The sequence below is a fragment of the Pteronotus mesoamericanus genome, unplaced genomic scaffold (genome assembly GCF_021234165.1).
Source record: "Pteronotus mesoamericanus isolate MK-2021 breed Mesoamerican mustached bat unplaced genomic scaffold, CSHL_Meso_final contig_169, whole genome shotgun sequence".
In the NCBI taxonomy this organism is placed as follows: Eukaryota; Metazoa; Chordata; class Mammalia; order Chiroptera; family Mormoopidae; genus Pteronotus; species Pteronotus mesoamericanus.
Genome location: NW_026555068.1, coordinates 6,548,186 through 6,564,876, shown reverse-complemented (window position 1 = coordinate 6,564,876; position 16,691 = coordinate 6,548,186). Strand labels below are relative to the sequence as shown.

Genomic DNA, 16,691 nt, shown 5'->3' with positions numbered 1-16,691 from the left:
CCACTTGTTGAAGAGGCTATTTTTACTCCATTTTATGCTCCTGCCCAATTTGTTGAATATTAATTGACCATAGAGACATAAAAGAAAATACAAGAAGACGGGAGACTCCTAAACCTATTTCTGAAGTCAAAACAAATTGTTAATTAATCCTTAAGAATTTGTGTATTTTTTCTAAGTGTTCACTGGAAAAATAATACAGTTACCTAAACAATGCTTCTCCTTCTAAAAATTTTTTAAGGTTTTTGAATTTAAATCAGTAATATGATAAAAACATAAAATAGCACTATTTTTACTTGTTACATGCCAATGCCATTTGTATTAAAAATACCATTTTTCAAAAAACCACCAAAATTTACCATTTTTTTTGTTTTTCATATTTCTAAGAAAATATTGAGCTTTGGAATACTATCTTCTTATATTTGCATTTACATTTAGGTAGTATGCCTACAGATTACTTATTGAAAAGTTAAAAGGGGTGAAGAAATAACTTTGGCAACTTTTTTTTTGTATTTAGTATCCAAAGAAGATAAGTTTAGAGGCATTTTCAGTTGTTATGGCACAGTTGCTTGGAATTAATCTGGGATTAACATATGATGACATCTATAATTGTTACTGTCCAGGAACTGTATGCATTATGAATCCTCAAGCAATGTAAGGTGGTGTTTCTTTTTTTAAATCAAATCTGTATCTTTTGGGGGGAAATGTTTGTAGTAGTCTTTGATGTATAATCACGTGCAATAAAATTTGAGTAAGGTGATTTTTATTTTATATATATATATATGTGTGTGTGTGCTTATTTAAAGCTTGTTAAATGAAATGAGTATTTGATATTGCAGAAAATGTGCTTAATATTTCTATATTAATATTACAGTCTACAGGGAAAGTGTTTATTGATAATGACTTTCTGGGGTTTACTAGAGCCTTGTGGTGCAATTTATTTATTCATTATAAAATATGTCACAAAGATTGATTCTGTTGCAAGATAGTGTGTGTTTGTCTTACCAATGCTACAAGATAGATAAATCCTAAATATCTTATATTAGTCCATTAGGGACAGAAAATTAAAAAGCGGCCATAGAATAAACAAAATATAAACATCTTATGATAGGTGTTAAGAGGGAGATAAATAGGGAATAGAATGGGAAAGGAAACTTTTTAATGAAGTGGTCTAGGAAATAATTATGTTGGGACCTGGAAGAGAAGGAACGAATCTGGTCATGTAAAGAACTTGTGGAATACTTTTCAGCGTAAGCAAGGGAGTGATATGTAGAGAGCAAGAAGCTTGATGAGTTTAAATGAAAGGAATAAGGAGACTGTAGCGGGAGAGGGATAAAAATGAAAAACAAAAGAAATGGCTGCAACTGTACGGAAGCATACACATAAGACATAAGACAAAGAAAATAAAATACAAGAAGGCTAAAGAACAATGAGGGGAAGAAGTCCAGGAGGTAACTAACATAGAATATGTAGGAAAGAGCCTGATGATGTAATCATGTGAGAGTTGAGATTTTATGATCAATGTAACAAACCACATTTTAAATTGACTTATGCAGTATAGATAATAAAAAAATATCTTTAAATGAATGAATAATATATCAGAGGGACCAGCAATATAGCAATATTTGGGAGGCGAGTCTCATAATAATCACAGCAGATTATTAAAGCTGAGAGAAATGGAAATAGCCAGAATTATTTGTAGATTTTTGAAAATCATGACTTATTAACAGATATTGAAAAAAGCAAGTATTTTAGGAAAGGAGAAAATGGGAAACCTTGAGGCAGTTTGTATATGTTATATTGGGGGCTCTGAGTCATTTATTAGAATTAAGTGCACAGTTATATAGGTCAGGATCTTAGAGGACAAGGGATCTAAAATGTGTGATCCATCAGCATATTGATGGGAATTAAAACCATGACCAGATCATTTAGAAAGAATCTGAAAAGAGTTAAAAGAAGTGCCTTAGGATGTAGCCTTGAATACTTGTCATACAAAGAAAGAAAATATTAACATAAGAACCAAGGTAGGATGTAGCTTTACCTATGGAGGAATTTGTTTTAAGAATAAGGGAGAGGCCCTGGCAGGGTGACTCAGTTGGCTGGAACATCGTCCTGTGCACCAAAAGGTTGCAGGTCCCACTTTGGGTCGGGACACATACCCGGGTTTCCGGTGCGACACGTCTCAGGTCCGATCCCGGGTTGGGGCATGTACTGGAGGAAACCGACCCATGTTTCTCCCTCACGTTGATGTGTCTCTCTCTCTTTCTCTCTCTCCCCCTTTTTCCCATTCTAAAATCAATAAACACAGCCTCAGGGGAGGATTTTTAAAACAGAGTAAGGGAAAGGATAGAAGTAAAATGATAAAAGTATCAGCACGGTATTTTAGTCTTCCCCTGATTCTCTGATGAAGTAAAGAATAACACTAGGAAAACAAACAAAAAAGGAAAGACATATTCTTTATTTCCAAAACTGGAATGTGCCAGAGAGAGCAGCATGTGGGGTCAATCTACTGACAAAATAACACCTGCATGAAGGAGGTAGCTGTGTAGGAGGAGAAAACATTAACACAATGAGATCTCGAAAAGTCTCACAGACCTGGGAGCTCAGAAATCACTGACTAACCGACACGCCAAAAAGCTGTCCACCCTGAGGCTGAAATATCAGTAAGCTCATGCCATTACAGGAGCCCAGACTGGCGGGGATATTGCAAATTGCAGGTTATAGCAAAGGGACTGAACATTTCTTAAGATGCTGGTATGGCCTTGGTCTCTGTGCTTTAAAAATCTTATAACTAACAGCTGTCAGGGAGGAAAGGGTGGAGGGAGCTGGATGAAAGAAGATGAAGGAATTAGCTCCAAACATAGATGCATAACCAATAGACACAGACAACAATGTGGTGATGGCCAGATGGGGGGAGGACGGGGGGACAGGGTACAGGCAGGCAAAGCGGGGAAAATGGGGACGTTTGTAATAGTGTCAACAATATAAATAAAGAAAAAGAATCGGTCAGATATAATAATAGTTCACTATGAGTTTTACCATTTATTCCAAATGCTATATCTAAAATATTTACAAGTAACATATTTCTAGAAAAGTACAAATATTTTCAAGTGAAAATTTTCTTTAATAAAAGCAATGTTTTATTAAAAATCTAATAACAGTGAGGACATGTAACACCCAGGTAATATTTTTAAAATATTGTTCCTCAGTAGGACATCCAGGGGCACCTTGGAGAAATGATTGATTCCAAGGCTAAGGCAGAGAAAATAGAAATGAGCCTGGAACACCTTGTGTGAATATGAGGTGTCGCTCAAAGAATATGGAGATTTGTCAAGACACAAAAGCCAGTTTGAAGGGGCTCCCTATAGCCAGATATGTGACCATTTGAACGCCGTAAATAATGATAGTAGTGTATTATAACCCATTTAATATAATATTGTAGAAAGACATGATTCCATAATTATATAAATCGTTAATGAATAAATTGGAAAGTTAGAAATGGGATTTATACACAAAACCAAAGTATTTCCCTCCAAATAATTATTAACTGATAAGGAAATAATGTAATTTTAGAAGGAAGACTGGCAGACATACCTTTCATCAACTAATCAAAGTAATTTCTATCAGTAATAGAACAAATCAAAATCATGTGCCATTTGTTAGGATTCTGTGAAATAAACACAGCAACACTCTTGTGATAATGTTGCATAACCTCAATCTATGAGGAAGCATTTCATAAACCAAAATTACCAAATAATTGACTTGTAATCATAAAACTTTTGAGGTTATGCAATCCAACCAGAAAACCTAAGTAACTAGACTAAGGAGACATGAGAACCAAAAACAATGGTTGGTTCCGAGCTTTATCCTTTTGCTATAAAAGTTACAATAGTGTGCTGAAGGGAAAGTCTGAATGAAATTTTAGGGTTAGGTGTTAACAATGTTTCATTATTTCTGGTTTTAAAGCACCTGTTTTAGGAAAATTTATTTCTATGGAAGAATTATACATTAAAATATTTAGAGTTATCAAAATACTCTGATGACAATTTACTCTTATCTTCTTCAGGAGAAAAGTTATTCTTAGGGCTGTATTTGTATCATTTTCCTAAGTTTGAGATGATTACAAAGTTAAACAAAAACCCATCCAACAGTACACTTAGAGATATAGAAATTTAAAAATAAAAAATAATCTAGGCGTATTTATATTTATATAAATATGTTCATTAAAATATATTTAATGTTGAGATATTTTAATTGATTGTTACCAAGGAACATATATTTCTGATTTTTTCACCAACACAGTCAACTATCTTTTATTCCTTTAGTTTTCCATATAAATATCCCAGTATATTTCATATTCTTAATGATAATTATACTCTATAATAATGATTATAATTATGATGCTGACTAATAATAATAATAAAAATAATGACTAATAGGACGTGGTTAAATAGACCATTTGTGTGCCAAGCACTGTGGTGTTTTAATGTATTCTAACTCATGTCACCTTAAACTTCCTCCACTTGCTAGATTTCTATTATATTACAGTACAGTATAAAAGAACTCGTTTCTTAAGTTTATGAGTTGTATTAAAAATGAAAGCACTCTCCCCTTCTTCTTGGCTTCTCTGTAACTGAAGTTGCACAGAATCAATAGTGTTATATTGAAGAGGGTTACTTTGATAGTGATTTTATTCCATTTATCTGAAGAATATAATTTCATTTTAGACGTTCCCGTGGTGTAAAGTTTTTCAGCAGTTGCAGTGAGGATGAATACAAAGGTATAGTTTCACAGCCAGAATTAAAATGTCTTCAGAATGGAACTGTTTTCAAATTGGCTGCCCAAGGAAGACAAATGACTTGTGGCAATGGGATTTTGGAAACTGGAGAACAATGTGATTGTGGCCGTGTTCAGGTAGGTGACAAACATTGATAGTTTGTCTGAAGATTTGGTTTTTCATTTCCATATAGTGCTATAAATGAAGATGTAATACCAAAGGGGAGGGCTTTTTTTCAAATGCTGCATTATTGTACCAAATATCTAAGATATGGAGACATCGGCCATGTGAGAACTGACTCATCCTGAATTTGAAGCATTTGAAGAATTTAAGTATGGAGTAAGTGTAGCATGGATTCAATAAGACTTTCTTCATTGTGGCACCAATAACGGCAACACTCACTCTTATGTATCATAAACATCTGTATCAGCAATAATATAATCATCATTTAAGTTGTCTCCTGAATCCTTCCCAAGTGACCACGTTGATTCCCTAAGTTATAAAATGTGTTATATACCTTCTCATCTCTTAATTTTAGTCCTTGCATTTGGGGATTTTCATTTACTTTAACTTGGTTGCATAGAATTCAATTAATCATAAGCCATGGTTTATTATTGTTATATTTAGTTTTTGGCTAATATTTTTTTTCCCAGTTGTGCTTGGTAAGATCGCTAATCACTGAATTTTGCTGTGCCTGCTTTCCTATACTTCTGCATGGTGATTTTTTTTTTGGAATGATACATATTTTCTAGAAAAGATAAAAGGCCTCTAATTATTAGGAACAAAATTCTGTATAACTTGACTGCATTGTAATTGTAAGTGAATGACTCAAAATTTCTGCATTTTTATTAATTTTGATTGGCCCCTCAGCACTTGAGAAATAATATTGATACCTCCAATGATTCAGTTGGATTTGCCGGTCTAATTATAATATACTCAATTCATTCTTTATATTTTGAAGCTGTTTTATATGGTGCAAACTTATTTACAATTTTTATACCTTTCTAGAAATTTAACTTTTTACCTTCAAATAGTGAATCTTTTTACCTCTAATGTTGCTTCCTCTTTTAAAGTCTATTTGGTCTGATATGTCTCAATCTCCGTCTCCCTCAATCTCTATCTTCATCTCCATCTCTACCTCTATCATCTCCATCTCTCTCTATCTCTATCATCTCCATCTATCTATCTATCTACCGTCTATATATCTCTATGTGCACAGTCTAGCTTCCTTTCATTTAGCATTTCCCTGATATTTCTGCATTCCCATTTAATTTTTCTATACAATTAACTTCAATATCTACATTGTTTTAATTTATTATTATTTGTATTTGATTTATCAATCATCACCTTAGAAATTATTGTGATTAATATATTTGCATACCTTAAAATAAACTAAAGTCCCTACGTTATTCAGATTTCCTCTGTTTTTACCTAATGGCGTCTTTCTGTCCCAGGATCTTTTCCAAGATACCTTATTATATTGAGCTGTTATGACTCCTTACACTCCTCTAGAATGAATTTCTTATATGTTTAGTTATCTCAAAATTTTTATATTTTCTATGTTCATCTTGTTACACTTGTTTTCTAATTGAGCTTTACCTTATTTATTTTGATCTGTGCTTTTTCTTTTTTCCCATTATTTCTTTTAGTGGTTTACTGGATATGTATATTTTTCCCTTTACTGATCATCTTTTTATTTTTGCCATGCCTATTTAAGGTTTAATTACATCTGGGCTACTCTCTCCAAAATAACAGAGTCTAAAACTCAATTAGCTTACATACAACTTTTGTTAATATTTTATTTCTGTCACCTTTTCATTTTACAACAAAAAGTGCAAGAAGACTTTATTCAGGAAATAGTTGTTTTATGTTTCCTACTATTCCTTTTGTTTTTTAGGGGTTTTTTTGCATACCAAAGATTGTTTCTAAAATAATTTCCTTTGGAATTATATTTTATTCTTAAAATATATCTTAGGACAACAGTTCTCTGGATAAGACAGTCTCCCATCTACCCCCGTTTGGCAATAAATAATTGTCAGTCTCACCATTTCTTTGTAATATGTAATTCACATGAAGTATATGCATGAAATATGGATGAAGAGGGTAATACATAACAAACACCTGAATAATCTGTACTCAAGCCCAAACAAATTTTACTTATGCCAAACAAGTTCTTTGCACATCCTCTCTCAATAACATAGCTCTTCCTTTCAACCATCATTTAGTGGAATTTAATGGTAATTATTTTAGTGCTTTGCTATTCATCATAGTTTCACATCCTATTTTTTTGCATCTTTGTGCAATGGGATCTGGCTGATTGTCTTCTACCTTTGTGTGATTTACAATCATAGGGCTTAAACCATTCTGTAAACTGGTCTTTTACTCAATATTGTAAAGTTCATCATATTTGAACACAGGTATAGTCCAATTGTTTTCATTGTTTGTAGTACTAATTTTATGAATATTATAATTTATCCATTCTGTGTCAATGAAAATTTAAGTTATTTCAGTTTTTGACTATTAAGACTCATGCAGTTATGACTGTTCTTGCACATTTCTGCCCCTGCACATGCGTCTCCCAATATGTGAATGTGCTATTCAAGTGACATATATGTATATTAAACTCTGAATGGAGGATATCTTAATGATTTAGGAGTTTTTACGCTTGAATGATCTTTTCATATCTTTTACACATTTTCATCAGTATTCACTGCTATGCAGTATCATCAGTTTATCATCAACATAGTAGAAGGCTAAGAGGTATGCTGTTTCTCCAGTAAACTAAGTTTCCTTGACCTGAGACAAGTTTTGTAGGGAAGATCGGCAGTGATCTTGCAGTTTAGGTAAAGCAGTAAGTGGGCTGCTTTTGTTTCTTTATTTTACAGATGTACAGTGCCCTGTTTGTGGGGTTTACCAGTGTCAGAGGCCATTCTGTCTATGTGAAACTTTGAAGGGTTACCCCACTCAATTGATTTGCATTGTTTTATAAAGGGCTGTCAATGGAATGGGAATATTGAAACGAAACCTCTTCTTCACTTAATCATGGGATAAAGATTTTTGATTCAAAGTCCAGGCACCAGTGAAAATCAGAGGAAATCCAGTGTGGTGGTGGCAAAATGGAGACAAATGTATTTGAACAATAATAAAAAAAAAAAGAAAGGAAGAAAAGAAATCAGCGGTGTAAGTGGACAGAGATGCCTGCAATTGCATGAGGTCCTAGTTAAATAAGGTGCCCAATGGTAGGGCTCTCTCTCACACTCCCCTATCCTGGACCACTTTTAATGCTTCTCAATGCTGAACTCCATTTACCCTCATTGGAACTTAGTTGATATTTTGGTAACTCAGTATAGTAGGATGTGAAGAATATTATTTGGATGATATAGTCTCTCTTTAGTCATATATTCTTAAAAGGCATGCAGCAAAGTTACCAATTTTCTCAGTGCAGGCCATTATAAAAGTGTCATGGTGATAGCAGACTACCTATACACGCAATGGTATTTTGCTTTTGCAAGAATTTGTATAATTCAGAGACCACACATCACTGTGGGAGACCAGAAGAAAAGAAGTGGTGTGCTAAGCCATGCCTGATGAAATTAAATTGAGTTTTGCCAACTTCCCTTAATTGTATAAAAACATACTAGCAGTACCTTACATTTTATATCAAAAGCTATTAGTGGGAAACATATTATAATTGTCTTTCATTTGTCAGTCATTGTGGAAAAATGGTTTCACTTCTTGTTTAAATCGCAACAGTATAATGCAAGGCTCTAATTACCCATGACTTTTCTTTTGCCAGGCAGTAATTATTTTTTTCTGGTATGCAAAATTTTGTACACTTGAAATGCTTTAGGAGCATAGTCAGTTCTTGGTATATTCAATTCTTGTAGAAGACACTGGCATGCAACATCTCTGAGAACCAAGAACAAAGTTATCATATAGTGAAGACTAAGAGAACACATGAAAGGCATGAAAAGCAAACTAATAGCTAGGTTTCCACTGTTTAATAGGCTTAAACATACACATTTGCAGAATATATCACTGGGCCACAAAGTCCCAAGACCCAAACGTAAGACCTGAAACAATAAATTACACAGAAGAAAACATAAGTACTAAACTTGTGAACCTTGGTCTTAGAGAGGATTTTAAAATTCAACCTCAAGTTGAGGAAAGTAAAGGCAAAAATAAATGAATTGGACAGTATCAAAGGAAAGAGCTCTGCGCAGCAAAGAGACCACCAACAAAACAAAAAGGCAACCAACCAAATGGGAGAAGATACTTGCAAAGAACAGCTTCAACAAGGGGTTAATATCCAAAATATGTAAAGAACTCATACAATTCAACATCAGACAAACAAATAATCCGATTTAAAAATGGGCAGAGGACCTGAACAGACACTTTCCCAAGAAAGTGTACAAATGGCCAACCCAACACCAAGGGTGATGCGTGGCAAACTCTAGGAGACTATGGGGTGGGCTGCGGGGAGGGATTCCCGGCTTCCTTTCTCTGTCGGGACTGCCAACGGCCTGACGGCTGTGGACACCCTTCCCTGCTGGGTCCTGGCCCAGTCCCCTGGGCTCAGGCTCAGCTCATGTGCTCACTCCTGCGGTAACACCCGCGGTTTCTATTTTTATTTTTCTAAACGTTTAGATTTGTTTTTATTAGTGTAGTGATTAGGCAGACCTGTAGAAAATGGGCAATTTCCAATTTCTTAGAGATCTAAATATGCTTTTTAAAAAATTGTTGTTCAATTGCAGTTGTCTCCATTCCCCCCCCCCCCGCCATTACTTTCCCCTGCTCCACCCACCCCCACCTCTCACATTCAACCACACCCCTCTTCCCCCACCCCCGCCAGCGTTGTTTTGGTCCATGGGTCCTTCATACTTGTTCCTTGAGGACCCTTCCCCTTCCTACCGTTGCTCCTCCTGACTGAGGGGCGTGGCAGCCACGACCAGTTTCCTCCCATCTCCGGCTGAGCCCTGCACGAGCTTCCCACTGCAGCCTGTGTCCGTGGCTCTTAGCCCTTCTCTCATCTCGCCCTTCTCGTTTGTTTTCACCTGCCCACCTTTAGATGTTTCAGTGTATGGACCTCTAAGGCATGTCTGTGCGTTGAGCAGAGAATCCTTTGCTGAGTTCTAGCTATTTAAATGGCTGAAACTTCAAGGGCTGAGGCCAAGGGGATCTCTTATGCCGCCATTCTTGGAATGTCACTCCTTCATGTAACCTATTTTTATACATGCTATAAGGATATCACCTTAAACAATCATAATTTACTAAAGGCTGTCCTCCCCTCACTGCTAGGAAGCAGTCAGTCTTGGTCATCGGCCATGTAAACATTTGTGAGTTTTTCTACTTTTATGCCGCTATCTTAATTATTGAGGATTTCTATTAATTCATGGAATATGATATTATATATCCTCCAGCATTGTTGTTCCAGTTCATGATTATCTTGGGTAATTTTGGCCCTTTGCATTTTCATAAGAATAGCTGATTTGTTTTTGCATTTCTGCCAACAAAGAGCTAGAAGACATTGGATTGAACTTTTAAATAGAATTAGAAGTTAGATAAAATGGAGGTATTTTCTTCCATTTTTTATTTCTTTTAATTTCTCTCAAAAGTATTTCCTAGTATTCAGTATAAAGGTCTCTCACTGATAAACTTTTAGATTTTTATTGCTATGTTTTTAAATTTTTTATTGTAGTTTAAATCATACATTTAAAAATTTGGTCTTATTACTCAGATTTTGAAGTACACTAGATATTTTTATGTGGAATTTTTACAGCAGTCCTGTAGAATTCAGTTATTAATGCCAGTGGTGTTTCCTTAGACCAATGTTATCTGTTAGAAATATAAAGTGAATCGCATGTGTATTTTATATTTTCAAGTAGCTACATTTATAAAGTAAAAAGAAAGAGGTGAGATTAATTTATACATTTTGACTTAATATATCCAATATAGATTTATTTCAACATGTATTCTATATAAAGTTATTGCTGAGTATTTTTATTTTTTATATTTATATGTTTATATGCATACACACATATTTACATTATATGACTAAAGATAGAAAGAGAGAGATATCACAGGAATTGGTTTACCCAATAATGGAGGCTTTGTCACGGAGCTTAACAAATTCTCACCAAGCCGAGGAGTCAGACAAACTGAAGGAAGATCCAGGAGGAAGGAAGAGCAATTGCAGACCCAACTGTTCCTTCGCTCCTTTGAGACAAGTCAGCAGATCGACAACTTTAAGTTAACACTGTAATGAGCTTTGATTTTATGGATGCTGGGATGGCGTGCATGTACTTTGCTTAGGAGGTGAATGTGATGAATCTTTGGTGATCAGATGGTGAAATGTGCAAGAATAAATCCTAAAGTTTCCCATGTCCTAATACTCATAACTTGTCAATGTGTTACTTTACATGGCAAAAAGGGCTTTGATGATATACTCAATTTAAGGACCTTGAGAGGGAGATGTATCCTATATTATCTGAGTGGGCCCAATGAAATCCCAGGGATCCTTAGAGGGACGGAGGCAGGATAGTCAAAGGCCATGTGACAATGATATTTGAAGATGTTATTCTGCTGGTTTTGAAGATGGAGAAAGAATCCATGAGCCAAAGAATGCAGATGGCCTCTAGAAGCTGGAAAGTCAGGGATACAGATTTTCTCTGTAGCTTCCAGGAGAAATGAATAACTTAGAAAATCTTCATTTTTAGTCCAATGAGGCCTCTCTTGCTCTTTTGACCTTCAGAACTGTAAAAAAACAAACAAAAAAACCCAAACAAACCCCAAAAACATGTATGCAGTTTTAAGCTACTAAGTTTTTATTAATTTTTTATAGCAGAAATAGGAAAATTAATATAATGCTCAATCAAGTTAGAATTCCTTACGATGAACAAATTTCTCGAATGGTTTTAAAGATACCCTGCCAAACAGATTGCAGTTCTTTGAAGAAAACAATTTTGCTCTCACAGCACAGGTAGATCCAACACATTGGTCATTTGGGCAAAATAATTTCCATCAAGACATTTGTAGAAACCTCAGCAGCATTTGTCTGGTATGAGGTCAAGATACACGTCTTAACAGACCAGAAGTAGGGATTGTCAATGTGAGAAAGGTGTAAGTACACAAAGGAACACTGTAGGAGAGAACCAATGTTCTGAAGGAATGTTCAAAGGAGCTGCTAACGATGTTCATCAAGTGGGTCAGTGGTATGATAGATCTAACAATCAGAGTAGAAGCTTTAGGCCTGAGGAAAATTGGAACCATATCAATATTCAAAAGTTTATCTGGGACAAAAGCTGTCTACCACATTTAAGTCAACAAATCTGATTCAGTTTTCCTGAGAGAATGGGTATCCGGTCCTTAGGTTAAGGGCGGTGGTGATAATCTGGAATAAGATCACCAAAGCATTCTGAGTTATATTCATTTGTATCGTTTTTCTTATGGTTAGTTGAGTTTTTGCATTGTATATTATTATTATTATTATACAAACACTTACAAACAAGGGAAATAAAGAGAATACTGCAACCAAAATTTATGTATGGAAATATAAAATAAACCAGAATGTGCATATATGTTAAATTTTCAACTCCTTTTTAATGAAAATAATAAATTGAAACAGACATAAATGCTTAATTATTTTCTCTATAAACTTGAGTAACTTTTAAATATCACTGTCAGTCTAGTAAAACATCATTCTTGCACTGCATAGACAACTGTATAAAAATAAGTATAGTGTTATAAAGTATAGTTACGATATCTGTACTCCATGACTCCAATAACATTTTGAATTAATTTTTAATATAAACTTCTAGAGCTAAAAAACAATGACAATTTTTGAAACATTATTTATGATACTAAAATATTATAATTTAGAAACTTTTACATTGTTACAATCATAAATTGTTATATATTCCCCAAATTATTTTTTTAGGCTTGATAATATGGAAAAGTACTTGTGATGTATTCAATGAAAAAAAAAAATCTCAAAATTCATTGTGCAAATGTTTGCAAAAGCAGAGAGAATTGAAAGGAACTGCACTAAATTAACAGCTCAATTTCCTGAGCATTAAATCATGAATAATTTAGTACCATTATATTCTATACTGAAAATATGTTAAATTTAAATGAAGCAATGTTACAAATAAATACAGATGTAAAAATTATACTGTAATTGTAATTAACTTAGAGACAAACTTTAGTATATTTTGACAAAATTATTTATTTGATTAAAAATTCCTATTATTTAACTTGATTGTATTTGCTTTTAGACATGCGCCTTTAAGAAGTGCTGTAATCCTGCAACTTGTGTACTGATTGGATATGCAGAATGTGGCAGTGGACCATGCTGTGACAAAAATACTTGCCTGGTAAACTTTCAAAGTACAACATTATTTTCCTTCATGGATCTCTTTGTGTACTTGTGAATTCTTCGTATTTTAACTTTAAAAAGACTTGTTTTTACACATCTTTCGAGTATGTTTTTTACGTACTCAATTCATACACAGTTGGTTTAGAATTTAGATGATGTCCTTAGTTCTTTTTCTACTGCTTTTAAGCTCCATCAGTCACTGTTTTGTTTCAGTTTCTACTCAAGACCCATCCAGTTATTACATTCAATACCAATTCCAGATTTTTTGGATGCTATCAGTTCCTCTTGGTCATGCCTGAATAAAGCTCTTTATCATGAAACATCTTATGACAAAATTATAAATGAGCTATCCAACACACACTTGACATGCAATGCACAAATAAATGACAGCAATTTTTTAAAAGCTCCTTTTGAAAGTAACAGAAAAGGAATTCATGTAGAAGAGTAAGCAATATGTAGCATATAAAATAATGAAGTTTAGTTTGACAAGGACTTCTAGCCTAGAAGTGGATTGAATCTTTGACTTCCCTTGGGGAGTTTTTCATTCAGGTTTCCTCTATAGCCACATCTGAGAGGAGATTGGTTAGAATTTGTCTTCTGGGGAGTGCATTATTATAGCCTCTCATTTTGTGTCACTTTCAGGAATCTATGACAAGTATAAGAGCTGATTAATGAGAGATTTTGCTTGTCAGATTTATTTTTCCTCTGTCAATGAACTCTCTCCCAATATAATTCTACTTTGTTCTGTATGTGTTCTTTATTACCCTGTGGATTAGTAATTAGAGCCAATGATCACCTGTTTTCAAAGTACATGAAAGCAGAGGTCAGGTTAGCATTTCTATTTTTTAGCAATAAATCTTGTTGCTTTTTCCTTCATCAGAGCCCTCATTTTGACCTTTGTCTCCAAAGCAGTGGGACTGAGCCACTGAGATGTGTCTAAACAGTACATTGCCCTTTACCTGTATCCCAAAGATAGTTCTTTAACATGGAGATAATCACTACATTGGGTTGAGTGAAAGTTCACAGTACAAGTTGCTAAGGAGGGCTTCAGGGCAACAGCTAAGTATACTATGTGAGATTACATTAACATAAACACAAAATATCTGACACCAAGCTACGCATATTTGTTTTTCAACTGCTGATTCTTGGGGACTAATTGCACTCCTGAAATGCTGTACTAACTCAGGTGCTAGTCTTTAACGTATTTCTAAAATACTGCTTCACGGACATCTTTTTCATTTCAGGTAATTTTTCTTTCACCTCTACCATGAGGGGGTTATAAATCATGAATCTGCTTCTGACTCAGGATGATAATCAGAAGACTTCTCCCTACACACAGTGAATGGAACAGTGGTGGGAAGTTTAACTCGGCCGGGTCCGTCATGGTTTCCTCCACTACTGTGCACTGAGGCAGATGCTGGGAAAGAAAGGATCTCTCTGCTCTTCTCAAGTGTTGCTCTAGGGACTAGAAAAGTCAGGCGGTGCAATGAGCTATCTGAACTATACACGGAGGAACTTTGTTTGAGACCTGTCAACAAAAATGCAAAGATATTCAATAGATGCATAGAATAAGGATTTTCTTTTTTCTGTTTTAAATGAAGATTCACCTGCGTATGAAGTTAGATTCATCTTTTACTAAAGCTTCATACGTGTTTGTTTGTTCTCCTTTGCTTGGCCATTGTCAAGATGCAAGCCCTTAAACAGCATGAGCGGACCTAGAGATTATTATGCTAAGTAAGATAAGCCAGTCAGGGAAATACAAATAGCATATGACTTCACTTACGCATGGAATCTAGTAAACAAATTAAAAAACAAACAAAATAGAAACAGACTCATGAAAACAAAGAACAGATTGGCAGCTGTCAGAGGGGAGAGGTCTAGGGGCCTGGGTGGAAAAGGTGAAGGGATTAGGCAGTACAAAGTGGTAGTTGCAGAGTAGCCCCAGAGAAGCGGTTTGCAGCATGGGGAATATGGTCAATAATATCGAGGTGAATGGCTGTGGAGACAGATGGATACTTGCGGCAGCAGCGTGACTGACGACTCATTAGGATGCGTGGTTGTTTGGCCACTTTCCTATACATCTGAAACTGGTTTGGAACGGTAGAGAATGTAAACTGTGGCTGAAAAAATTAAGAATAAAATAAAGACTGAAGGGGTAAGTGTGGGCTATCATTTATTTTCTTTATAAAACCAATTCCAGAGAATTTTGATATTTTAATTTTAACCACTATTGAGAAAAGAGAACATTTCCATTTATTTTTCTGAAAAGAAAGTCATGTAATGTCAAATGATATTTTAGTCTCTTGGTATTTTAATAACAAAAGCCTTATATCTAGAAGTTTTCACCTTTGTTGTCCCACTATGCCATTAAAATTAGAGCATCTCTAAGCTATGAAGTAAAAATAATATTGGGAACTAGCTTTACTTCAAATTCCTAGTAGGCTTGAGATAAAATCATGCAGTTAGAACTATCATATCTTTAACTATTTTTTACATATAAGTGTATGTATTAATAAATGAATAATAAACATCATTTTGCACAAAGTCAAAAAGACACAACTGACCAATACATAATTGGTATTATATAGTACCAATTACAATTTTTTAAAGGTTTTATTTATTTATTTTCAGAGAGAGGGGAGGGGAGAGAGAAAGAGAGAAACATCAAGGAGCGACAAAATCATGGATTGGTTGCCTCTCGCATGCCCCCATCTGGGGCCCTGGCCTGAAACCCTGGCATGTGCTTTGCCTGGGAATCAAACCAGCAACCACTCAGTTTGCAGGCCGGTGCTCAATCCACTGAGTCACCAGCCAGGGCCCAATTACAATTTTTTTAAAGACTTTATTTATTTATTTTTAGAAATGGGGAGGGAAGAAGACAGCGGAGAGAAGCATCAATGTGTGGTTGACTCTTACACACCCCCAACTAGGGACCTGGCCCACAACCCAGGCATGTGCCCTAACTGGGAATCAAACTGGGAACCCTTTGGTTCACAGGCCAGTGCTCAGTCCACTGAGCCATACAAGCCAGGGCCCCAGTTACAATCTTTTGAAGCACATAGAGAAATGTCTGAATACTAGTTAGAAACAAGTTACTCAGTTATGTTTCAGCAAAACACTGGTTAAACTATTCTCTTTCATATCTTCACATTTGGAATTGAGTCTATCTAAAGTGAAATGTTATTTTTAAAATATTGGATCAAATTGTTAAATTTTGGAAAAGCGTTGGTGGAAGCCAGCCTCACTGAAAGCAGACAGAGAAGAAAATAGGAAGCCGTTTGCTTTTGGCCAATAATGAAAGACAGTAGCCTGTAAGATAACTACCTGTCAGCCTTAAATGACAGCAAAAGCCAAATTCTATGCTATAACCCATAATATAACACAAAATAATAGGAAAACAAACAAACACATATGAAGCTTTAGTAAAAGATGAATCTAACTTCATACTCAGGTGAATCTTCATTTAAAACAGAAAAAAGAAAATCCTTATTCTATGCATCTATTGAATATCTTTGCATTTTTGTTGACAGGTCTCAAACAAAG

The 16,691-nt window shown here is 34.9% G+C and overlaps 1 protein-coding gene across 1 annotated transcript in view; it reads left to right on the top strand.

Annotated features, from left to right (window-relative positions):
• Positions 1-16,691, top strand: part of LOC129064648 (A disintegrin and metallopeptidase domain 3-like) — a 65,200-nt gene that overhangs the window by 24,774 nt on the left and 23,735 nt on the right. Inside the window, exons 11-13 of the mRNA XM_054565768.1 lie at positions 515-651; positions 4,725-4,911; positions 13,048-13,146. Of these exons, the coding sequence (XP_054421743.1) occupies positions 515-651; positions 4,725-4,911; positions 13,048-13,146 (423 nt within the window). The remainder of the gene's footprint in view (positions 1-514; positions 652-4,724; positions 4,912-13,047; positions 13,147-16,691) is intronic.